General features: G+C 37.6%; 1 protein-coding gene across 8 annotated transcripts in view; it reads right to left on the reverse strand.

Annotated features, from left to right (window-relative positions):
* Window positions 1-1,907: 1,907 nt before the first annotated feature.
* The window catches only part of MARK1 (microtubule affinity regulating kinase 1), a 136,584-nt gene continuing 112,556 nt past the window's right edge, over window positions 1,908-25,935 (reverse strand). For 3 of the 8 annotated variants that reach the window (XM_009237499.4, XM_054520138.2, XM_054520133.2), the window contains 5 exons: window positions 15,068-15,168; window positions 13,697-13,861; window positions 12,494-12,748; window positions 8,021-8,065; window positions 1,908-4,026 (listed from right to left, as the gene is read on the reverse strand). In XM_009237499.4, the coding sequence (XP_009235774.1) occupies window positions 3,672-4,026; window positions 8,021-8,065; window positions 12,494-12,748; window positions 13,697-13,861; window positions 15,068-15,168 (921 nt within the window). In that variant the 3' untranslated portion in view covers window positions 1,908-3,671. The remainder of the gene's footprint in view (window positions 4,027-8,020; window positions 8,066-12,493; window positions 12,749-13,696; window positions 13,862-15,067; window positions 15,169-25,935) is intronic. The other 5 variants (XM_002809437.5, XM_054520125.2, XM_054520119.2 and 2 more) reach the window with 5 other exon arrangements.

Raw genomic sequence — 25,935 nt, forward strand, 5'->3', positions numbered from 1 at the left:
GCTCCCACCCAATCATCTTTCTTACAGTCTGTGAATCCGATTCATGACACCTTGTTTTTTTGGAGAGGGAGGGGGAACAGGGACCACTCTGTCACCCAGGCTGGAGTGCAGTGGCATGATCTCAGCTCACTGCAACCTCTGCCTCCTAGGCTCAAGCGATCCTCCCACCTCAGCCTCCCAAGTAGCTGGGACTATAGGTGCATGCCACCATGCCCGGCTAATTTTTGTATTTTTTGTAGAGACAGGGTTTCACCATGTTGCCCAGGCTGTTCTTGAACTCCTGAGTTCAAGTGATCCACCCACCTCGGCCTCCCAAAGTGCTGGGATTACAAGCATGAGCCATTGCACTTGGCCCATGATACCTTGTTGATACATTTTTTGAAATGTCTCTTTCCTTTTACCTTTTTCCACCCTGTGTTAACCACCCCACATCTATGCTATCTCATTCATGCTTTATTGTTTTAACCTCTGAAAAGATCTTCCTGCCTCTAGTCTTTAATCGAGTTCATACATTTCTATGATACATTTTTTTTACTGCTGTTTCCTAGAACCTAGACTCTAATGTACCCTGGCACTCAACAAACTTGCTGAATTAATAAGCCATTCTTTAACAACCAGTTAGGTACTTCTTTGGCTTAAAAAACCTCCTAATTTCTCCCCTCTATCCATAGATGAAGTCCAAGCTGAGACTGCCAATTGATGCTTTACATAATCAGCTATTAATCAAGCTATGTGAACCCTGCCACTTCCTAGAATATGTGGCTTATTTTTTAACATGACTTAGAGCTATTACTAACTTGCAGCTTTTTTTCCATCTGTAGGATCTTTTCTATTGTCTCTTAAATTTTACCCACTCTTCAAATCCCTTAAAAGACCTGCCTTTCCAATGTCCATACAGAATTCACTCTTTTCTGAATTTCTATAGCATCTATTATCTGTGCTTGTTTGAGTGCTTTCAGTTTCCTCTGTGTGTGTGTGTGTGTGTGTATCTTTTAGTTGTGCATATATTTACATTTATTTTTTCAAATGGACCAAAATCTCAGAGAGGTAGGAACCATCTTTTATAATTTTTTTTTATGTATCTTAAGACACAGTAGGTATTTCAATAGGTATTTCGAAAATGAAGGCAGAGGTCATCTTGATTAATTTGCACAGGCTAATGGAATCACTAGTTTACAGTAAATTGGTGCCTTGCTGCTCACCGTATGCTTTTTTTCCCCCTATGGTGCGAAATGACACTGTTGGTGAAAATCACCTCAAAATAAGAGCTTTTAGGTTTTAAATCAAATTCTATCTTAGAGAATATTATTGGATCAAGGTTCTGGAGTATATTTCATCTTATTCTTTTCATTTAACAAATAAAATGCTGTGCCCCAGTTTCTACAAAATAATTAATTTAATATAAGGGATGTCATATCAAATAATATTTCAACAGAAGCCAAGGAAATCCTGGTATCACATAGCCAGTGAACATAAACTGGTATTTATTTATGCAAACATATTGCAAAATTCCTCTAAATCTTTGAAAAATATTTATGTTGTCATGAACACATAAAATGAAAAATCTAAAGTGAGTATCAAGATTTCATTTTTAGTTCATAAAAGATATTGAAGTCAAATTCCTTTCTACAAACACAGAAGAGTTGGCCACAGTGAGAAAATGTAAAAAAACATCAGTTTCTACCGTGGAAAACACATGAATCTATTTTTTTAAAAAAGTATTTCAGTGACAGGAATTCCTATAAAAAGATTAAACTTTCTTGTCATAATGACAAGAAACCTTCATAGTTTCAATAATCTTGAAAACCTTCACAGCTTCACCCTTTGCCAACTAAATTTAGAACACATACAATAAACTCCTCATACAGAATACTTTTGTACCGGAAAACAGGTAATTCACATTCTGATAAAGAGCAAAAGACAAGTGCTTTATTATGAGAACTGTTCAAGTAAAATTTCAGTGTGCACCAGTGAAAGTGAATAAAGATTTGCATCAATTTTTTTTTTGAATGAACACTAGGTTAAAAAGGGGCTACACATTTTTTTTTCAAACACCACCCTTTGCTAAGGCAAAAAAAAAAAAACTCACTTAATTTTAGAACATAACTGTTACAGAAGAAAGCTACATCACAGTACAGTACAGAACGTAAAATTCACCCTAGTCTGGAAGCCATTATGGAATGGCACATCACCTACACTTAGACCTTCTAATGTAGGTTGGAATTACAGTATTTATCACAGCTTTATTTTCTTTAAACTGATAAAATTTGAATACACTTTCTATTTTTCTGGAGTGTGCAGATGGGGCCCATATGTTGGTATTACAGTAATTACAACAGTAAATAACATTGCACAGTCAACCTCCAAGGCTAATTCAGTATAAAATAACAAGTATTAAAATGTACCTTTACTAGTGGTTTTACATCGCATATATCACTAATTATGAAAGAAAAGTAGGCAAATGCCCAATCACAAAGCGGCACATTATAGGCATAATGATGTGGAATAAATACAAATCTGGCAAAATATTTAAAACAAACGAGTTACATGGGAACAAACTGAACAACCACATAAGCATAAATCAATAATATACTGTTATAAATAGTATGTTTTGCTCACAAGTCTCTTAAGTACTTATAGATATTACAGTGGCAGGGGTGAATGAAGAGGATAGCAGGAGAATGAGGCAAATGTTCCCAATGCCAGTTAATTCCTGAGGTGGCATTACTTCTTAACTGATGCATTGATCAACACTGTAAAGATGAGTTTGTGCTGTGAAACAGTCCCAATATTATTATATTCCCGCAATTAAATTGCGGTATTCTGAAGGCAGCAAACCTATGTGACAGTTTATGTTATAACAGCCAGATAAAGTATGGTTTTTTTCTTTTAAATTTTGTTGCTACAATTAGCAGTGGGTCAGAAAACACTTCAAAGTTCAAAAGAAACTTGATGTAGATTTAACTTTTTTCCCAGTACTTCTTAGTTAGCTCAAGGCAATGCTATTATTGAATTTCATGTACTTGAATTTAAAAACTCTAAGTGCCAACACTGTAAACATTTTGTATCTTCTCAACTAAACCTTGTGGGATAACAAGGAAAAGAGCAAAGATAAGCAGTAATAATTTTGTGTATAATGAAGCTGATCTATTTTTCAGCTTCTGGTTTAAATTTAAATAAGATTTTAAAACAATTTTTAAAGGTCCATGCTACAATTGTAAGACTATTTCTATGCACTTTTAATTCTGGACACAATTTTCAAAATTGCATGATGGAGGTAAGAATTTTAAAAACTCACCAGAATGTAAATAACAGGGAAGAACATTTTCAAATCAAAGCATCAAACATACATTCATGTGCAGAAATCTAGACAACTATACAAGTTTTTAAGCAATCATGTTTTATTATACAACTCTATGAACAGAAAATGAACAGAAATACACAATATACTTACCTGTACATGTGAACCTACTTTTTAAGCTACAGATATTTATTATAGTTCATACTGACTTTAATTTTACAGTTCATAACTATGTATAACCTTATTGCATTAAGGGCAAATTCTACATGGGGAGATTCACAGGCAGACCACATTAGGCATTACCAGTACATTCAAAAACTGTACCTCATATATTTATGTATCTTCCCTGAACCTGTAAATCTGGACTTCTTTACAGCTTAAGCTCATTTGCTATTTTTGATGCAATGTTTTTAAAGGCAATAGATGTCCCAGATATTCGCTTGAAGCGAACCCCATTAAGTGACAGTCGTGGCAACTTGCAGACTTCCATCTCCCACTGCACGAGGCTATCCTGTCTAGCATCTCCATGGACACAGAAAAGCAAAAATCTCTCTTTTTGCTCATAATCACAGTTATTTGCATCTAACACTTTTCGGATTTCTCTCATCATGTCATTAGGGTCCATTGAACTAGTGGTCTTCATACTCCATGTGAACCGCAAAGAACGCGGCTTAGAATCTTTACCCTCTTCCTTGTCTCTTTCTTTTGGTTCCCCTGATGTACTTCTGGAAGAAGAGGGCAAAGGGAAAGAATGAAAACAAATATTTCATTCAGCAAAGAGATCAAAATACACATAAAATCTAAGTGGTCATAATCCAGTGCCTAATAAAACTACCTAATGTGCAGACTACCCTCAGATGGACGCAAAGATTTATGTTATCTTGCTGTTACAGAAACACACCCCAAGATGCCATCTGTTTTGACTTTTAATATTGTCAATCTAAAATAGCATTTTTCTTAAATATAAGTGGTTTGAGGGAAACAAGTCTGCAAATGAAAGTGAAGAACTTAATACCTTCTTCAGTTCCATATTTCTCTGTTCAAGCACACACACAAAATAAGGACCACTAATATTCTATTTGTAAATATACATTTTTGAAATATAAAAAATTTCTTTTTTCTGCCTTTTTGCATAGGAGGAATGTAGTAACTTCAGAGGGAAAGATAATTCGTTTACCTGGTAAGGTTGAGAAAGAATGTTGTACTGCAATTAGGTAAAGACGTTAGATTATACCAAACATCTCAATGTCCTCCAGTGACTTCTCATTTCACTAAAGACATCCTTAAAACAGTCTACAACGTTCCCCATGACTTGCACTCCAACTCCTACTACCCCCAATCCCATTTCCTAGAATTTTTCTCCTTCCTCACTCCTATCAGAACACAATGGCCTCCATGCTGTTCCTTGAACACACGGGTTATGTTCTTGCCACAAGGCTGTTGCACAGACTGTTCCCTCTGTCATGAATGCTTCTCCCCAGATGGCTGCGACGCTAACTCCTTTACTTTTTTCAAATCTTTGCTCATATTGTACCCTAACTCCTATCCTAGCATGGCCAAGCCCCCTTAGCCTGCTTTATTTTTCTCTATAGCACTTACACATTCTAACATATTATTTAACCCATTTGTTAGGGTGTTGTCTGAATCTACCATTAGATTGTAAACTCCAGGAGGGCAAGGAATTTTGTCTGTTTCATTCACTGATATATCTCGGGCATCTAGAACTGTGCTGGGTACATAGTAATAATTAACATATTTGTTAAATGACTAAATCTCACTGAATTTTACTTATTGCAGGCATCCACCAAGTAATATGGAAACAAAAAACCCATTTCAAACAGTCATAGAAAGAAACCTTCATAGCTTCATCAAAGTTAATAGATTATTCGTGATACAGAAAATCCTGTAATTAAATTTCTTGAACAATTATCCAAATAGAGATGTTACAATTGCAACTTGTTAACCCATCTCACTTATGTGATTTAAAAAAAAAAAAAGTACCTTGAAAGGAGTTTATAATCTACTGCATACATCTTTTAAATTAATATATATACATTTTATATCAATAGTATGATATATATTCATGTATAATTTTATATATATTATCTACTTCATTTCCAGGTGTCTGAGCCTAGGTATCTGAGTCCCCAAAGCTCTTCAAACTATGCAATCTTGAGAAAATAAGGAAAGGAATACGTAGAGAAAATAAATTTCCAAAGTCTATTAATAAGTATGGAAAGTGTTTACTTCATCGTGTTCTCTATTTTTCTCTTTTTGCCCACTGAATCTAAGCCATTGCATCACAGGCCTCTTAGGGCTTGCAAGCCAACCAGAGTCATTTACCAAGGTCACATGTATAATTCTGGTGGAATCGGCATGCTGGAAGGGACCTGAGAGATCAGCTGACTGAGCACTCATTTTAAAGACGGAACTGATGGCTGGAAAACTTAAAATTAGTTTTCTGTGGCTCACACCTGTGACCTCAGCACTTTGGGAGGCCAAGGTGGGAGGACCACGAGCTCAGGAATTTGAGACCAGCCTGGCCAACATGGTGAAACCTCGTCTCTACCAAAAATACAAAAATTAGCCCGGTGTGGTGGCACGCGCCTGTAATCCCAGCTACTTGGGAGGCTGAGGCAGAACTGCTTGAACCCGGGAGGCGGAGGTTGCAGTGAGCTGAGATCATGCCACTGCACTCCAGCCTAGGCAACAGAGCAAAACTTCATCTCAGAAAAAAAAAAAAAAAAAAAAAAAATTAGTTTTCTGAAGTTATAGAGCTAATGAGTTGAAAAGTGAAGACTAGAATTCAGGGGTATTATTCTAAGTCTAGTTTCCTTGTATTCTACCTTAAGATGAACTTAAGACAATAAAATATTTTTCTGCACGGTCTCACAGACATTGCCACTGATAAGTCAATTGTAGAAAGCTCCTGGAAATGTGGATATTAATATAATAACAGCTAACATTTATTGAGTACTTACTAGGTGCAGGAATTGTCCTAAGTGCCTAAAATGTATTAATTACTCATTTACCCCTCAGAACAACCCTAGGAGGCAGTTAGAGTGAGGAAATGGAGGCACGCAGAGTTGAAGTAACTTCCCCAAAGCCACAGAGTAAGGTAAGTGGTAGAACATAGCTGAAACCCATGCACTCCGGCTGAGAACCTATACTTCTAAGCACGGTATCACCTCATTTCCCTGAAATGACAGAACCTTATTATAACTGGCTTGATCCCACCTATGTTCCTTGCTGGTTTTTTTCATCTGTAAAATAGGCATTTTCACCTAGTTGTTGTGAAAATTAAATGATCAGAAAGTACTTTATAGTTAGTATTCAATAAGTCAGTTCAAAAGCAAAAACAGAACCAAACCCAACAACAACCAAACAAAAGGGAATGTGAAAAGTATTGCGTAAACATTTATAAAAGATCAGTTACTAATCAGTTACATTATTACATAATGTAATAAAATTACGTAGTTATATTAAAAGGACAAAAATGCAACTATTAATGGCCACTTGCAATGCCACACACTACTAAATGTCTCAGACGGAAATTTAGTGGAAATATAGGATGAAATGCAAGGAGGGGCTCAAAAGTGAAGACTAAGTGAGGGAGAAGCTAAGAACAAGTCCTCCGTGTTTCTATAAAAGGCAGAAGAAAGTGAAGAATATTTGTCTCGCTCCCCTGTGGCTCCCTATCATGGTGACTCAGGTACCTAACTCTATGAAGAAACATTTCAGCTATTATTACTAAATATAAATATAGCACAGTTTGTTAAAAAGACTACATGGGACTGCTATAGTTTTCCAAAGTTAATTATGTTTTATATTTTAAGTAACTTAAAAAGTAGAAATCAAATTGGAGGCTTGTGTTCAGCTGGTCACAATCGTTCCTGAATGAAGCCAGAGCCTTTCATACTGTGGAATACTTGTTGGTTGTAAAATTTACATTGCATCCCTTAAGGCTTGGGTACACTCAAAATAAATTAATGCCTTCATTTCTTAAATTTCCCATTTGGAAAATGTGAACAGAAGTACTAACATGTCCATAATGTGGTCCCTAGAACAGCAGCATAAGCATCTCCTTGGGGACTTGTTAGAAATGCAAATGCACAGGCACCTGCCTCGGCCCCTGAATCAGAAACCCTGGGTGTGGGGTCCAGCAATCTTTTTATCAAGTCTTGCCTGTAATTCTGATTGTGCTCAAGTATGAAACCCATTGCCAGAATGAATATACAACTAGCATGGAATGTCAAAAAAAGAAATCCCCAAAAGTATGCCTGGATAGAATTTTTAAATGTGGTCAAACACTGAATTACCACCTAAAATATATTACTAATATCAAATCTTCCTACATGTAATTATCTCCCTGTTCTGTGTTATTTGTGCTATTTGACTCAGACTAATTTTAATTACATTAGTGAGAAAAATATCAGTATATTTAATCTATTAATTCTTCAGCTTGACATACTTTATAGAACAGAAAGCCTATTTCTATACCAAGTACACAATTCAAATGCATGTTTGGAAAACAAACTTAAAGTTGACTGACTTGAATGCTAGGTAACATTATGAAAACCCACCCCAATATAAAAATCTAAAATATGCATGCTATCTAGTTATTAGATCTATTCATGATCATTAAGTGCTGTAAGTATTTCAAAAGTACGTTTTCATACACAGGGACCTAGCAGCGAAGTATTAATAGTGGCTCCTCACCTTGAGGTGTCGGTTCTGCCACTGGCTTCGCCTTCACTTGGATCCCTCAAAACAAAGTGAAGGTTGAGATTTAATGATAAAAGTAAAAAATATATCAAGAAAACCTATATCTAAAATTATTTTAAAATCAGCTTGTTGAGCAAACTTCTATCATGACAGTTTTCTATTACTAGTCAGTCTGAGACTATTTCTCATGTTTTTCATCATAACCACATGTAATTTATCATTTATTGAGCGTCTACTCATTTTTGTCAAGAGGCAATATGAGGTGAAAGTTTGAAATTTTTTTTTCATAATCTTCCAATTCCCAGCCATGATTCATTTGAAGTCATAATTTACCTTTTGGTTTAATTTAATCTAAAGTTAAAACTATTTAATAATTATCAATAGCAAGATTCAACTTCAAATTTGTAATTATGTATAATTCTAGTAGTCGCTCAATTTAGAAAATATATACATTAACCTTGTAGTTAACAAATAAATACCAATTTCTAAATAAGCAATTTCTTTTAGAAGTTATGCTAACAATTCATGCACATGATAAAATATCACAGCAAATTAACAGCCTACCCATGTAGGCGAGTCTAAAAACACGGATTCAATCTTAAATAAAAACACTGACCTTACCTGGATATCCACCTGCGAAATAAAACCAGGAAAACACTACTAATTGTTCTGTGTTGCATGTAATTAATATTTTTGAAGTCTACCAGAATTTTAATGCTTTGTTATTTTTAAAGGTAATTAAATATCTTGTGATAAAGGGTAAAATACTATTAAATAGTGGGAAAAATCACCAACTTGAATCCTTAAGTCAATACTGTCTTAATGTTTTAGCCATTCCAGAAACATTTCTATTATTTATGTAAAACGAATGCAATAAGAATAAAATCAGTGGTACTCTCCCATCCCCCAAATTCATAAAACACACCCACATACCAAGCCCTAAAATTTTAAATTGTTCTTAAGAATATGAATGCCTTATGCCTCTCAGGGTCTTTAACTAATACACGCCTTTCTTAACAAACATATTATGAAAAAAAAAATTTTTCTATCTGAATTTAAAAGAATACTAAAATGTATTCTCATATTCAAATGTAATTTCTTAAATTTCTATTTTTAATAACTGGCATTTTCATTGGGAAGTATAATAAAAATTCAATGCCATCTATACAAATCCATTTTTATTATAGCACATTGAAATAAATAAAACATTTTTGAGCAGGCTCAAAGTGAAATGTACATTTTCAGTTACATGTAGATGAACTGATATACACAGATGGGCAGTGTACCAATTTGGCAAGCAAGACAGTAATGCTGTTGACTCCCACTGCTAAGACAAAATTCCTTTAGGAAGGGACAAAAATCTCACTGGACTTTTCTGTCCTATTTATATTATGCTTTATTATTCACTATTAGCAAACACCTATTCCACAGCTGCCAAACTTAAAGCATTAGGAGTGAAATGTCCCTTAGACCCTATCTCCTCTGCTATAATTGACTGAAATAGCAATTGACCCATACCCTGTTCCTGCCTACCTGGATGCCAGTAGGAACATTGCGAGAATTTCTGCTACTTGGCAATTGTTTCAAAGAGCCCAGGAAGTCTGCTTTAAGTAGCTATGGTGGGACGCAGATGGAGCTACAGAAGGTGCAGCTGGCTCTAACAGCATATGCAGCACAGCATGCTCTCCAACACTTAACACTTAAAAAACAATTACCTACACATGGCAATATATACTCAACTGAACAAATTGGGTTATTCCCTATATAAGAATGAGCGATGGTTAGAAAATCATAAGGTTTGGTGTAGAAGTGAGCCATGCAGGTATTTAGGGCAGAGAATTCCAGGCAGAAGGAACAGCAGGTACACAATGCCAAAGCAGTGCTTAATGTACTTGAGGACAGGCTGGTGCCTGTGTGGCTGGTGTGGAAGCAGCAAGGGGAAGAGTGGGAGAAGAGGTCAGAGCAGAAATGGATGGCCAGGTTACACAAGGCCCCACAGGCCACAGTGAGGGCACAGAATTGTATTCTGAGCAAGGTGAAAGCTAATCAGGGGCTTTAAATTTAAGAGTGACATGATCAGACTTGACATGACACTGCTGAAACAGAAGAGGAGGACAAGGACAGAAACTAGGAGACCTATGAGGAAGTGAAAGATGAATAGTGGTTCAGAGTATGAAGGCAGTGGCGGGAGTGATGGAAGCAGTTAAATCCTGGAAATGCTGTGAAGGTAAAGCCAACACAAATTGCCAATGGATCTGATGTGGTATGAGGAAAAGAAGTGCCAAGGATAACTCCAAGGCTTATGGTCTGAGCACCTGTAAGGACAAGGCTGCCAATTTCTAACACGGTGAAGAATGAGGGAGGGATAGGTTTGGGAAGAGGAACGAGAGTTTACTTTTGAACATGTTCTGTTTCAGAGTCTATAACGTATCTAAGTGGAGAGGCTGAGCAGCAGTTGGATGTAAGAGTCTGCAGTTCAGGAGAGAGATGTGGGCTAGAGATATAGTTGGGAGTTGTTCATACAGGATGGAATCTAATGTCATGAGCCCGACTGAGATCACCAAGAGTGTAAGGAAAATCAGAGAAAAAAATGTGTCCAAAGACTGAGCTCTGGGGCATTCTAATATTTAGAGGTTGGGGGAAAGGCAAGGGAATCTGAAAAAAGCCAGCAAAGGAGCCTGAGAAGGGATAGCTAGTCTGTGAGGTAGGAGAAAACCAGAGCCAAGCAAGGGAAATGCTTTAACTGTGTGGAATGTTTCAAGATAGTAAGTTGCTCACAGGAAGGCAGGAGCCCCATCAGTCTCACTCACTGCCGTAGCAATAGCTCCTACAAAAGGGCCTTGCGTGTAGTAGGTTTCCACATATGTGTTCAAAGACTATATGGCAATCTTTATCAGAACCTCCCAACAGACCAGCTCTAAGGCACTTTCTTGCTTTGGCATTCTGTCTTCTGACTTCCTTTCCACAGTACTCTGTTTCCCCTAGAGTCTAAATTTTTGTTGCAGTTAAGAGAAATATTTTGCACAATGCTTAATGCAAAATTAGTAATCAAGCACTCAACTACAAACCTATTTTTCTTCACTTTAAAATTAATTCTGGCTTAACCATGAGAAAGTCCTGGCTTTTTGAAATAGACAAATTCCAAAAGCAGAAACTACTGATAATCTGACTAGTACCCTGCAGATGGCTGGCTAACACTATGCTCTAACTTCCATGCTGACTCTGTTGGTGAACTTTTAGTTCTTTCTCTAGCAAGTTGTCATGCTGCATAGTAATTGCCCCAATGGTACAAAGTCACTGACTGATATGGTTAGAAATTTATGTTACATTTGAGGCTTTAAAGTTTTTAATTCAGCTATGTGATACTGGGCAAATCGATGTATGAACCAAGTCTATAAACAGCTCCATGACAAGGCAAGGAAGACTGAAGCTGCTTCTTCTCTTTTCCACATCCACTCTTTGAAATCCTAGAAACACTAATAACACTGGAAACTAAGTATTTAATTAGTATTTCTTAAAGCAAGTATAATTATTTCTTACCCATCATTGAAGGCTCAGCTGAAATGATTATATGATAGGGCGCCTTCACTGTCTCCCTAGATAGAAACAATTGTGTCTTCCTCTGGAATCCAGCATGTTGCACACACTTTTTAGCACATGTTCTGCTTTATATCATGGCTAGTTGTTTGTCTGCTTCTTACAAGACTATAAGAATCTGGAGGGCACAGACGTCATCTTACCTATCTTTAGATTCTGTTCTGCACCTAACACAGTGCTTTGTCTGTCGCAGGGCTTAAGTAGGCATTTAGTGGGACACAGGAATAGATCAAATCCACATCAGCCTGCATTGTAGTAGCAACTTGTATCATCAATGTGCAATGTACATGTATGCATAGTAAGCATAGTAAGTATGCTTACTTTTTAGAAAGTGTAATTGTATTGTTTAAGTAGATTAGACCTTTACTATACATGTATTCATTTTGTGTTTACTATGTTTTGATGATAAGGTTTTATGATGTAAAATTGCATAAGTGATCTGTGACTCTGGTGTGTAGGCTTTTTATGCAAGAAGAAAAAAATGTAAATTATATATTATTAGTAAGCAATTTAAAAGTATTGTCAAGATAAATTTGAAGGAAACATGTAAACTCATTTCTTTTCCTCAATCAAGGCTTTTAAATATAAAATAATCTTTTGTTAAAACACACATTTTTGAAGTCAAGTTTTTGTTCTTTCCATTTTATTTTACAGATTTTTAAAATCTCATTTTGTCCATTTTTTCCTTTCTCTCTCTTAAGGAAAAATACTTTGTCTTCCTAGATTTTTTTCTTCCAACTCTGTAAAAGAGCAGCTCTAATGAAATGTTATGAAACCATTTTAGAAAATTATTATAAAGATTTTTTTAAAAAGTCTAGTTTCCTTTGTAATTTCTAGAGGAAACAAACACGACAGTACATTGGTACTGACCTGCGAACAAATTTGGATGTGATTTTGCTTATTATACCAGTTGACGTTCCCCTTCTGGCATGTGCAAATGCACCCGTTTCATGGGATGGTGAAGCAGGTGGCCCATTATAAGCAGCGCTGCGTCGCTCCCGGAGCTGTTCACCATGGAAAGTGCTTCGGCTTGAGCTCCCTCGGGGAAAACGGGTCCGGTCTGGAGTCGCAGTACTAATACTGTGAGCAGATGGGGAAGCAGCAGGCACTCTCTGGGTTGTACTGCTGGGACAAATTAAGATATATCATTTAGAATAATGACAAGAAAACCTTTCACTCAAGCTAAAAACTTGAAACAAATAGCTATGGCTACTTCTTTTGGCCCTACTTTATTTGTTAACATTAGAGATGTGAGACATGGGTTTGGAGTAAAATTTCAGTTTGAAACTAGGTACCTTTTGTTTGGTCACTAAAAATTAAGAAATGACTGAAACAGGGACACAAAGATAAACACTTTTCAGTATCAGGAATGCCAAACCAGGAGTACTGCAGATATTTTTTTAATATTCTCCTGAAACCACTTAGCAATGTTGAACACAAATTTTATTGTTTATTAAAAAGGCTTTGAATAAAATAATTTCCTATTTCTAATTTAGGCCTCAGTGATGGTACAATACCACATGGCACCACCAATACGCCTAACAAATCTAACAGAGGGTTAAAATGTTCAGATGTACTGAATTTGGGAAATCTTAAAATAGAAAAATACTAGAAAAACAACTATACAATTTTATATCTGAACAGGCTCTTTTGAGTTCATCAGTTTCATTGACAGGAAAACTGAAGCCCAGTTTTATTAAGAACAAGGAATTGAGCCTGATCATTATCTGCGGGTCTCAACTCCCAGTCTAGTGTTTGTTTGCAGGGTTTAAATAATAAAAAAATCAATTTACCTAAATGACAAATTAAACAGCAATTCTTAACTTTATAGACGGATGTAAAATCAAATCCTTAAAAAAATTCCTCTAGAAAATGATTTAAGTTATATGCAACATTTCCAATAACAGCCAAAGTACATAGAAAGTTTATGTTGCAATTCAATTTTTCCTCTATTACAAACACTGAATCTTATTAGAAAGGTCTTAATGTGATGGTGACTATCATGTATTTTCACACGGTGCTATATTTTTAGAAACTCTTAACGAACAAAATGAGATGTAACCAGCACATTACCCAGGCCGGTAAGCTTCAGAGCCGTCTTTAATGGTTGGCAGTGTGACTTTAATAGGATGACCAGAAGTGGACATGGACTTCTGGTGGCGGGGTCGTGCTGAGGGGACAGCAGAGGCCACCGAAGAGCCTGCAGAAGATATGCTACTCACAGACATCTCCGTAAGGCTTTCGCCATAAAGCAGTTGAGAAGACCATGGAAATGTAAAAAAGAAGAAAAACTGTGGTTTACTAAAATTTAAGAACTATATTTTAAAAAATCTAAACTGACTAACACCTTTCATGACTGAAATATTTGAAAGAAACTAACATTAGTGGCATTATTAATGACTAACAAAACAATTAATATTCTTATGAAAAGTACACAGGGTGAATTTATCACTATCGTCTATGAAAAAAATCTCACACACACTATGTATGTAAATGTGAGAAAGTACAAAATTATTTTTGTGGATATACAATAGTTTCAGATAAAATTATTATGACTGGAGTCATTTTTTACTTCCCCAAAGTCACAGTTTGGTGTGATATGTTGCTGTAGTTCATTGTCCATTATTCATACAATCAGAATTGATAATTATACCAAAAATATTATCTCTGGATTCATCAAAACACTTTTAGATCATATTATGAGTCAATAAGTTAACTGTTGCAGATTAAAGGAGCTGCAGCTTAAAATTTAGTATAGGAAAAATCATAAGTCTGAAATCAATTTCCAATTATCTTATGTACAAAGAAGATACATTTTTCTTTGTATGCCTTACAATAGCACTTACTTTACATTCTTATTAAGTGAGAAGAAACAAATGTGAGAATGGTTTGTACACACTACTGAAATGACTGAAGGTGGTACTAAGAAAATAATTTCATTAGAATAGGCTCCATGTCTTTGTACTATATTGATGAGTAGTCCTTGTGACTCATGATAGAAAGAAGATATGTCTTTTAAGTAATGAAAATAATATGATTTATTATTATTTGAAATAAAACACTAATAAAGCCTTTATTGAGATACAGTAATGACTTGATGGGAGGTGAAAGGGAAGGAGGCAGCAGGTGCATAAGAGAATAAGATTCAAATTATGAAGATGAAATTAGGATGGTATGATCTGCTTTGTTATAGAAAAATATTTACTATCAAATTTTACTCAGAAACTGGCAGGTAAAGAGATTTATTTCTTTTTTTCTCTAAATGTTTTCCCATCCTTCTATCCTGGTACAGGAGAGATGTCTTAGTAAGAACGGTTGGTTGCAATCTTACTATTTCATGTAATAACTCCTTTTCTCCTGACCCATTCGGCTGCAGGCATTTCAGCAAGGGCACTAACACAGAACAATAGCAAAGGTATTACTACTTGGCACTGTGGCATTTACCTGCTGTCTTTTCCATTCTGCAATGCTGCGTATCGATCTGTGGTCCTTTCACAGACATATGTATTCCTTCTTGCCATGCTACCTCCAGAATACACATTGTTCTTCAAGAGTAAAAAAAAGGCAATTAAAAAATTATAAATATATTTGTGGAAAGCCAAAGCAATGTATTTAAGCTGACTTTGAGAAAAATCCACAGAATTTTAATTGATCAGAATCTTATATTAACAAGATTATCCCCTGCCTCTCTCTCATTTAGACTTCAGAAGTAAAAGACAAAGCATCAAAAATGAACTCATTACAGTTTTAGCTTATCCTCCTACAACAGCAGCCAGCAGTTTGGAAGCAATAGGAGAGCTGGGTTTCTATTCACTCCCTCGTTTGTGAGCTGGTGGTAGAGAAAGGGCAGGAGCAGGGGTGTGAGCAGCTCTAAGTAACTAGGAGTGCAAGCCAACTCCATACTAAGTATCATCACCAACAGGAGCCTGGGGCAGTGAAGATGGCATGCCCACTCAGAAGCCTGTGGGCTGCCTTTCTTCACATGCTTGGGAAACTCTCTCAACCACTGGGAATATTAAGCAGACTAAATGCCCCAGGATCAAAGGCATGTCCAGCTGAGGCCACCAACAGTGGTGTGTGCAGTGCCAGCCTGAAGATATTTCCTCGAGTCTCAGGTTTGAGCTAGAAGGCAGGCCAAGTCTGAGGAGCCTTGGAGAGAAGAGAGAAAATAAGCAAAAAGGGATAGGCAGGTAATTCTCCTTACCACGCACACAACCTTTGACCTGTAACCCACTGTTGTGCCTGCCAAATCCTTGACTACTCACCAGTAATAAAATATACAGAAATGATTTTCAATGTGGATATAATACTCTTCTGTTTAATCCTTACTCCAACAGAACAAAAAAATTTGCTACTTTTGACTAACCCAGCATTTAAAATATATAAGCAACCTAAACACTGTTGAACCATGAGGGCTACAAACTTAATAGATATTTGCTTGAATTCACTTTGAAGAAGGGAAAAAACTCATATAAACAAAACTGAATACAGATTTAACATTTTTCAGTAGTGCAGGTTCCTAGATAGAAGGAATTTTGTCACCAGTTATATAAAAAGCATATGCTAAAAACTATAAAAGTATGGTAGCAAAACAGGCTAAGATTATTAAAATGTTTAGGTAAGACTTGGAACATGTAGGCCAATTGTGATGGCTCATGCCTGTAATCCCAACACTTTGGGAGGCCTAGGAGGGCAGATCGTTTGAGGCTAGGAGTTCAAGACCAGCCTAGGCAACATGGCGAAACCCCATCTCCACAAAAAATACAAAAAAATTAGCTGGGTGTGATGGCACACACCTGTAGTCCCAGCTACTTGAGAGGCTTAAGTGGGAGGATCACCTGAGCCCAAGAAGTTGAGAAGAATACAGTGAGCTGTGATTGCACCACTGCACTCTAGCCTGGGCAACAGAGCGAAACCCTGTCCCAAAAAAAGAAAAAAAAAGACTTGGTCCATGTTATTAAGTCAAACAAAAATTGATTCGATTATGCAGACGCATTATGAAACTAATTTACACAAAAGTTCTCAAAAAACTAGAAATGTCATCCGTATTTCATAGTTTGAAAGAAATTGTTTCATTACCTGCTTTCCCACTTAACATGTCATTAACATCTATCCACATCAAGTGATACTAAAGTTTTATGGCTGTAGCCTATGCAACTGTACAGACATACCATATTTTATTTTAATCAATAAATTCCTAATTTTTGAACACTTAAATTATTTCCTACTTTACTCTTAGAAGCTACTAATATTTAATTCCCTAGAAATTAACTGGAAATTTGAAATCTAGAGGACAAATCTTAGAAATACGTAATAGGAAATAGGAAAAACACCTTGGGCAATTATTAAAACTGCACAGTATTACTGAAAAGCTGTAAAATCACCCCATGGGCACCAAATGTACCAATATAAAAATATTTGCTTTTGATAATCTCATAATTTTGGCCAAATTGTCATATGAATAACTTAATTTCTTGTCAAATCATGCTACCATACATCTTCTAGAAGCCTCTAAAATGTTTCTGGCTATTCTCAATGACATTTCTTTCCTTTTCAAAGGCTGATGGTGAATGGGATCTCTCCTTCCAAGCTGTGCCTCTGAATTCGTGCTCCTCCCACCCTACCTCCCTTGCTTTGAGCCTTCAATGCCAGTGACATTCAGTTATGGGAACCATCAGTTGTATTCCCCCAAGGAAATTTAAGATACAATTATGCAAAAGTTATGGAAACACAGTGTCACTGCTTCCATTTGTCATACATTCATATAAAACTAACTTTTATAGCTGACCTTCCTAGTTCAAATAAAAAAGATCTAGTGATCACTAAGCAGGTAAGGTTCTTTCTGCTGAGGATTTGGGAACTAGGTGGAAAACTACCCTTGCGGACTCTTGAACTGCAGTTTGGTAACTTCCCCAGTGTGGAAACCAACCATGTAAACAACTTTTTGGGGGTTCTTTCACAGTAAAGTGATTATATTTTATGTAATTATACCATAAGTTTATATACAGTATTTTATACTTACTATAGCATTCTTAATCTTTTTGAGTCTTCCTAAAAGAAATCTCTTCTTCCCCTTATTTTTTAAAATGCTGTTTCTTTTTTTTTTTTAATTTTTTAATCTTATTTTATAAGTTCCAGGGTACATGTGCAGGATGTGCAGGTTTGTTACACAGGTAAATGTGTGCCATGGTGGTTTGCTGCACCTATCAACCCGTCACCTAGGTATTAAGCCCAGCACGCAATAGCTATTTTTCCTAATGCTCTCCCCCGACCTCTGCCCTCCTCTGAAAGGCCCCAGTGTGTGTTGTTCCCCTCTCTGTGTCCATGTGTTCTCATTATTCGGCTCCCACTTATAAGTGAGAACATGTGGTGTTTGGTTTTCTGTTCCTGCATTAGTTTGCTGAGGATAATGGCTTCTGGCTTCATCCATGTTCCTGCAAAGGACATGAACTCATTCCTTTTTATGGCTGCATGGTAGTCTGTGGTGTATATGTACCACATTTTCTTTACCCAGTCTATCACTGATGGGCATTTGGGTTGATTCCATGTCTTTGCTATTGTTAATAGTGCTGCAATGAACATAAGTGTGCATGAACCTTTATAACAGAATGATTTACATTCCTTTCGGTATATACCTAGTAATGGGATTGCTGGGTCAAATGATATTTCCAGTTCTAAATCTTTGAGGAATCACCACCCTTTCTTCCACAATGGTTGAACTAATTTACATTCCCACCAACAGTGTAAAAGTGTTTCTCTGCAACCTCGCCAGCATCTGTTGTTTCTTGACTTTTTAATAATCACCATTCTGACTGGCATGAGATGGTATCTCATTATGGTTTTGATTTGCATTTCTCTAATGATTAGTGATGTTGAGCTTTTTTTCTTGTTTGTTGGCCATGTGTATGTCTTCTTTTGAGAAATGTCTGTTTATGTCCTTTGCCCACTTTTTAATGGGGTTCTTTTTTTCTTGTAAATTTGCTTAAGTTCCTTGTAGATTCTCGATGTTAGACCTTTGTCAGATGGGTAGATTGCAAAAATTTTCTTCCATTCTGTAGGTTGTCTGTTCACTCTGATGACAGTTTATTTTGCTATGCAGAGGGTCTTTAGTTTAATTAGATCCCATTTGTCAATTTTTGCTTTTGTTGCAATTCCTTTTGGCAATTTCATCATACAATCTTTGCCCATGCCTGTGTCCTGAGTGGTATTGCCTAGATTTTCTTCTAGGGTTTTTATAGTTTTGGATTTTACATTCAAGTCTTTACTCCATTTTGAGTTAATTTTTGTATAAGGTATAAGGAAAGGGTCCAGTTTCAATTTTCTGCACATGGCTAGCTAGTTCTCCCAGCACCATTTGTTAAAATAGGGATTCCTTTCCCCATTGCTTGTTTTTGTAAAGTTTGTTGAAGATGAGATGGTTGTAGACGCAAGTTTTATTTCTGAGTTCTCTATTCTGTTCCATTGGTCTACGTGCCTGTTTTTGTACCAATACCATACTGTTTTGGTTACCGTAGCCTTGTAGTACAGTTTTATGTCAGATAGCGTGATGCCTCTGGCTTTGTTCTTTTTGCTTAGGATTATCTTGGCTATACAAGCCCTTTTTTGGTTCCATATGAATTTTAAAATAGTTTTTTTCTAATTCTGTGAAGAATGTCAATGGTGGTTTAACGGGAATAGCATTGAATTTATAAGTTGCTTTGGCAGTATGGTCATTTTGACAATATTGATTCTTCCTATACATGAACACGGAATGTTTTTCCATCTTCTTTGGTCCTCTGATTTTCTTGAGCAGTGGTTGTAGTTCTCCTTGAAGAGGTTCCTCACTTCCCTTGCTAGCTGTATTCCTAGGTATTTTATTTTCTTCGTGGCAATTGTAAATGGGAGTTCATTCATGATTTGGCTCTCTGCTTGCCTGTTGTTGGTGTAAAGGAATGCTTGCGATTTCTGCACATTGATTTCGTATCCTGAGACTTTGCTATAGTTGCTTATCAGCTTAAGAAGCTTTTGGGTTGAGATGATAGGGTTTTCTAGATACAATTTGACTTCCTCTCTTCCTATCTAAATGCCCTTTCTTTCTTTCTCTTGCCTGACTGCCCTGGCCAGAACTTCCAATACTATGTTGTATAAGAGTGGTGAGGGAAGGCATCCTTGTCTTGTGCCAGTTTTCAAGGGGGAATGCTTCCAGCTTGTGCCCATTCAGTATGATATTGGCTGTGGGTTTGTCATATATGCCTCTTACTATTTTTAAGAACTCAAAATATGTTCCTTCAATACCTAGTTTATTGAGAATTTTTAACATGAAGGGATGTTGTATTTTATCAAAGCCTTTTTCTGTGTCTATTGAGATAATCATGTGGTTTTTGTCTTTAGTTCTGTTTATGTGACTGATTACATTTATTGATTCATGTATGTTGAACCAGCCTTGCATCCTTGGGATGAAGCCAATTTGATCGCGGTGGATAAGCTTTTTGATGTGCTGCTGGATTCAGTTTGCCAGTATTTTATTGAGGATTTTTGCATCAATGTTCATCAGGGATGTTGACCTGAAGTTTTCTTTTTTTGTTGTATCTCTGCTAGATTTTGGTATCAGGATGATGTTGGCCTCATAGAATGAGTCAGGGAGGAGTCCGTCCTTTTCAATTGTTTGGAATAGTTTCAGAAGAAATGGTTTCAGCTCCTCTTTGTATCTCTATTAGAATTCAGCTGTAAATCCATCTGGTCCTGGGCCATTTTTGGTTGGTAGACAATTTATTACTGCCTCAATTTAAGAACTTGTTATTGGTCTATTCAGGGATTCAAGCTATTCCTTTCAGTCTTGGGAGGGTGTATGTGTCCAGAAATTTATCCATTTTTTCTACATTTTCCAGTTTATTTGCATAGAGGTGTTTTTAGTATTCTCTGATGGTTGTTTGTACTTCTGTGGGGTCAGTGGTGGCATCCTCCTTATCATTTGATTGTGTTTATTTAAATCTTCTCTCTTTTCTTCTTTATTAGTCTACCTAGTGGTCTGTTTTATTTATATTTTCAAAAACCAGCTTCTGGATTATTGATTTTTTGAAGAGTTTTTCATGTCTCTATCTCCTTCAGTTCTGCTCTGAGCTTGGTTATTTCTTGTCTGCTAGCTCAAGGGTTTGTTTGCTCTTGGTTCTCTAGTTCTTTTAGTTGTGATGTTAGGGTGTTGATTTGAAATCTTTCTAGCTTTTTGATGCGGTATTTACTGCTATAAATTTTCCTCTTACCACTACTTTAGCTGTGTCCCAGAAATTCTGGTACGTTGCCTTTTTGGTCTCATTAGTTTCAAATAATTTCTTGATTTCTGCCTTAATTTCATTATTTACCCAGAAGTCATTCAGGAGCAGGTCGTTCAATTTCCATGTAATTATGTGGTTTTGAGTGTGTTTCTTAATCTTGAGTTCTAATTTGATTGTGCTGTGGTCTGGGAGACTGTTATGATTTCAGTTCTTTTGCCTTTGCTGAGGAGTGTTTTACTTCCAATTATGTGATCAATTTTAGAGTAAATGCCACGTGGCACCAAGAAAAATGTATATTCTGTTGTTCTGGGGTAGAGAGTTCTGCAGATATCTATCAGGTCCACTTGGTCCAGAGCTGAGTTCAAGTCCTGAGTATCTTGTTAATTTTCTGTCTCGATGATCTGTCTAATACTGACAGTGGGGTATTAAGGTCTTCCACTATTACTGTGTGTGTGGGGGTCTAAGCCTCTTTGTAGGTCTTTAATAACTTGTTTTATGAATCTGGGTCCTCCTATATTGGGTGCATGTATATTTAGGATAGTTAGCTCTTCATGTTGAATTGAACCTTTTACCATTATGTAATGCCCTTCTTGGTCTTTCTTGACCTTTGTTGGTTTAAAGCCTATTTTGTCAGAAACTAGGATTGCAACCCCTGCTTTTTTCTGCTTTCCATTTGCTTGGTAAAGTTTCCTCCATCCTTTTATTTTGAGCCTAAGTGCGTCTCTGCACGTGAGATGTGTCTCTTGAATACAGCACACTGATGGATCTTGTCTTTACCCAGCTTGCCATTCTGTGTCTTTTAATTGGGGTATTCAGCCCACTTACATTTAAGGTTAATATTGTTATGTGTTAATTTGATCCTGTCATCATAATGCTGGGTGGCCAATTTTGCAGACTTGTTAACATAGTTGCTTCATAGTGTCATTGGTCTGGGTACTTCAGTGTTGTTTTTTTGTAATGGCTGGTAACAAATTTTCCTATCCATGTTTAGTACTTCCTTCAGGAGCTCTTGCAAGGCAGGTCTGGTGGTGGCAAAATCCCTCAGCATTTGCTTGTCTGAAAAGGATTTTACTTCTTCATTTTTGAAGCTTAGTTTGACCGGATATGAAATTCTGGGTTGAAAATTCTTTTCTTTAAGAATGTAGAATATTGGCCCCCAATCTCTTTTGGCTTGCAGGGTTTACACTGAGAGGTCCACTGTTAGTCTAATGGACTTCCCTTTGTAGGTGACCTGGCCTTTCTCTCTGGTTGCCCTTAACATTTTTTCCTTCATTTTGACCTTGGAGAATCTGATGATTATGTGTCTTGGGGTTGATCTTGTGGAGTATCTTATTGGGGTTCTCCGTATTTTCTGAATCTGAATGTTGGCCTGCCTTGCTAGATTGGGGAAGTTCTCCTGGATGATATCCTGAAGTGTGTTTTCCAACTTGGTTCCATTCTCCCTGTCTCTTTTAAGTACTCCAATCAGTCCTTTTACATAGTCCCACCTTTCTTGGAGGTTTTGTTCATTCATTTTCATCCTTTTTTCTCTAATCTTGACTGCCTGCCTCATTTCACCAAGATAGTCTTCAAACTGATAGTCTCTCTTCCACTTGGTCTATTCGGCTATTGCTACTTGTGTTTGCATCGTGCTGTGTTTTTCGGCTCCATCAGGTCATTAAGTTCCTCTCTAAACTGGTTATTCTAGTTAACAACTCCTGTAATCTTTCGTCACGGTTCTTAGCTTCTTTGCATTGGGTTTGAACATAATCTTTTAGCTCAGCAAAGTTCATTATTACCAAGCCTACTTCTGTCAGTTCATCCATCTCAGCTTCAGCCAGTTCTGTTCCCTTGCTGGAGAGGTGTTGCAATTATTTGGAGGAGAAGAGGCATTCTTCTTTTGGGATTTTCAGCATTTTCGAGTTGGTTTTTCCTCATCTCCGTGGATTTATGTACCTTTGATCTTTGAGGCTGTTGACCTTTGGATGGGGTTTTTGTGGGGTCTTTTTTGATGTACTTGTCGTTGCTTTCTGTTTGTTTTTCTTCTAACACTCAGGCCCCTCTTCCGCAGGTCTGCTGCAGTTTTCCGGGGGTCCACTCCAGACCCTGTTTGCCTGGGTATCACCAGTGGAGGCTGCAGAACAGCAGATTGCTGTCTGCTCTTTCCTCTGGAAGCTTCGTCCCAGAGGGGCGGCAACCTGATGCCAGCTGGGACTCTCCCGTATGAGTTGTCTGCTAAACCCACTTGGGAGGTCTCACCCAGACAAAAAGCACAGTATCATGGACTTCCTTAAGGAAGCAGTCTGGCTGCCCCTTGGTGGAGCTGGTGCTCTGTGCTCGGGGAATCCCCCTCATTCTGAATGCCCAGACTCTTCAGAGTCAGCAGGTAGGACTGCTTAACCTGAGACCACAGCTGTCCCTCCCCGCAGGTGCTCTGTCTCAGGGAGATGAGAGTTCTGTCTGTAAGACCCTGGCTGGAGTTGCTGGGATTCCTGCAGGGAGGCCCTGCCTGGTGACAAGGGATGGATCCAGGTCCCACCTAAAGAAGCAGTCTGGCTATGATCTGCCACAGCTGCTATGCTGTGCTGTGGGGAATACAGCCCAGTCCAAACCATGCATCCTCCCTAACACTAGCAGGGGAAAATCACTGACTAGAGCTGCAGTTATGGCGGTTGCCCCCCACGCTGGGAACTTGGTCATCTTAGGCAGACTTCAGGCTGCTGTGCTGGCCAGCAGGGATTCCAAGTCAGTGGCTCTTAGCTTGTGGGGATCCATGGGAGTGGGACCCACTGAGTGAGGCTGCTTGGCTCCCTGGCTTCAGCCCCCTTTCCACGGGAGTGGACAGATCTCTTGCCTTTCTGGAGTTTCAGGAGCCACCAGATTATGTAAAAACTCCTGCAGCTCAGTGCCTGTCCAAACGGCTGCTGACAGGCGCAGCTGCCATGGGTCTGCCCAGTTTTGTGCTTGGGACCCAGGGCCCTGGTGGTGTAGACTCATAGGGAATCTCCCAATCCATGAGTTGCAAAAATCCATGGGAAAAGCGTAGTGCCCCAGGCAGGCAGCACACTCCCTCACTGCCTCTCTTGGCTCGGGTAGGGAGGTCCCTTTGCCCATTGCAGCTCCTGGGTGAACCGCCCGCCCCCATCCCTGCTGCTTTTCTTTGCTTTTCTTGGGTTACACCAACCACCTAGTCAGTTCTAATGAAAGAACCTGGGTACTTCAGTTGGAAGGGCAGAAATCACTCGCCTTTTGCGTTCCTCTCAGTGGGAGCTGCAGACAGGCATTGTTTCTACTCAGCCATCTTTGGCCCTTCCTCCTTCCCCTTATTTTGTAAAAAAATTGATTAATACTTTTCTTAGCATTCATGTCTTAGTCTATTTGGGCTGCTATAAAAAAAATCATAAACTGGCTGGCTTATAAACAACAGAAATTTATTTCTCACAGTTCTAGAGGCTGTGAGATCAAGATCAAGGTGCAGAGATACTCGGCATGTGAAGGCCCGCTTCCTAGATGGCCACCTTTTTGTTGTGATTTCACATGGTAGAAGGGTAGAACAAGCTCCCTGGGGCCTCTTTTGTAAGGGCACTAATCCCATTCGTGAGGGCCCTCATGACCTAATCACCTCCTAAAGGCCCTGCCTTCTAATACTACCACCTTTAGGGTTAGAATTTTAACACATGAATTTTGGCAGAGGGTGCGGGGGGCACTAAGATTCATACCACAGTGGTTTACAACATTTTATATTTTGTACTGCTTACACATGTGACAGATAATATGGAAAATACCTTTACAAGTTTTATTGTTTTCTTGATTCAAAAACAGCACAACATATTTGTGTCTTCAAAACTCAACACTTAGCTCCCAAGTTTCTAGGCTAGTCAAGGGTTTTCCCTGAACTCCCACATATAATTTTTGGATGGGAATTTCTAGAAGGAAAATATTAAGTTTATTTTTCCTGCACCTTACTTACAAATAGTAATACTCTGCTACAGTTTGAATGTGTCTCCTGAAGTTCCTGTGTTAGAAGCTTGATCCCCAATGCAAAAGTGTTGGGAGGTGTGGCTGATAAGAGGTGATTAGGCTCTGGTCTCACAAAGGAATTCTTGTGAAAGTGCGTTAGTTATCTGAGAGTGGCTTTGTTATAAAAAGCATTTTTGGCCCCCTCTTGTCTTCTTGCATGTGCCCTCTTGACCTCACTTTATGCCATGGGATGATGCAGCAAGAATGCCCTCACCAGAAGTTGGCATCTTGATATTGAACTACCCAGCCTCCAGAGCTGTGAGAAATAAATTTCTTTTCTTTATGAAGTATCCATTATGTGGTATTCTGTTACAGCAACACAAAATGAACTAAGAAAGACTCCTTTCATTTCTAGTCTGTGATGGTTGTGGGTAATGAACAAAACAGATGACTCAGATAACTAACCAAAACATTTATCCAACCATTATTCTATTTAACTATTTAACTCAAAACTCCCCCCATGCTGTCTATCAACTGGCCAGTTTTAAAGATCATCTGCCAGTATCATCCTTCAGTCAAGATACTAAACTAATATTAAATAATACTGTCAATAGAATCATACTTATAAGCAAGAGCTTTTACTATTGACTAAGACAATTCTGATTTTATAAACGTTAAATGTACTATCACCTATTAATTACCTATGGATGTTATGGGCATTATTTCTTTTTCCATCAGAAAGGAAGGGAACATTTCATGCCATTTGAATGGATTTAATGTTTTCCATTATATTCTACTGACACTGGTAAAAATGTTCATTTGTTCAGGCAATATTTTACACTATTACAGGGCTTGAATTGTAAATGCTCAAGTACTTTCTAAAAATTACCTCAAAGAAAAGGTATTAAAGCTGTGTATTTTGGCTTTAAAGCAGTGATTAGCAAACTTTTTCTGTAAAGAGTCATAGAGTCAACATTTTAGGTTTTGTGGGCCACACCATCAATGTCACCAATAGACAAGAAAATGCAAATTGAAAACAAATGGATGCCTTTTTTTTTCTTTTTGCCCTTCAGATTGGCAAAAATGTTAAAGATTGATAATATCCTGTTGATGAGTTTGTGG

The sequence above is a fragment of the Pongo abelii genome, chromosome 1 (genome assembly GCF_028885655.2).
Source record: "Pongo abelii isolate AG06213 chromosome 1, NHGRI_mPonAbe1-v2.0_pri, whole genome shotgun sequence".
In the NCBI taxonomy this organism is placed as follows: domain Eukaryota; kingdom Metazoa; phylum Chordata; class Mammalia; order Primates; family Hominidae; genus Pongo; species Pongo abelii.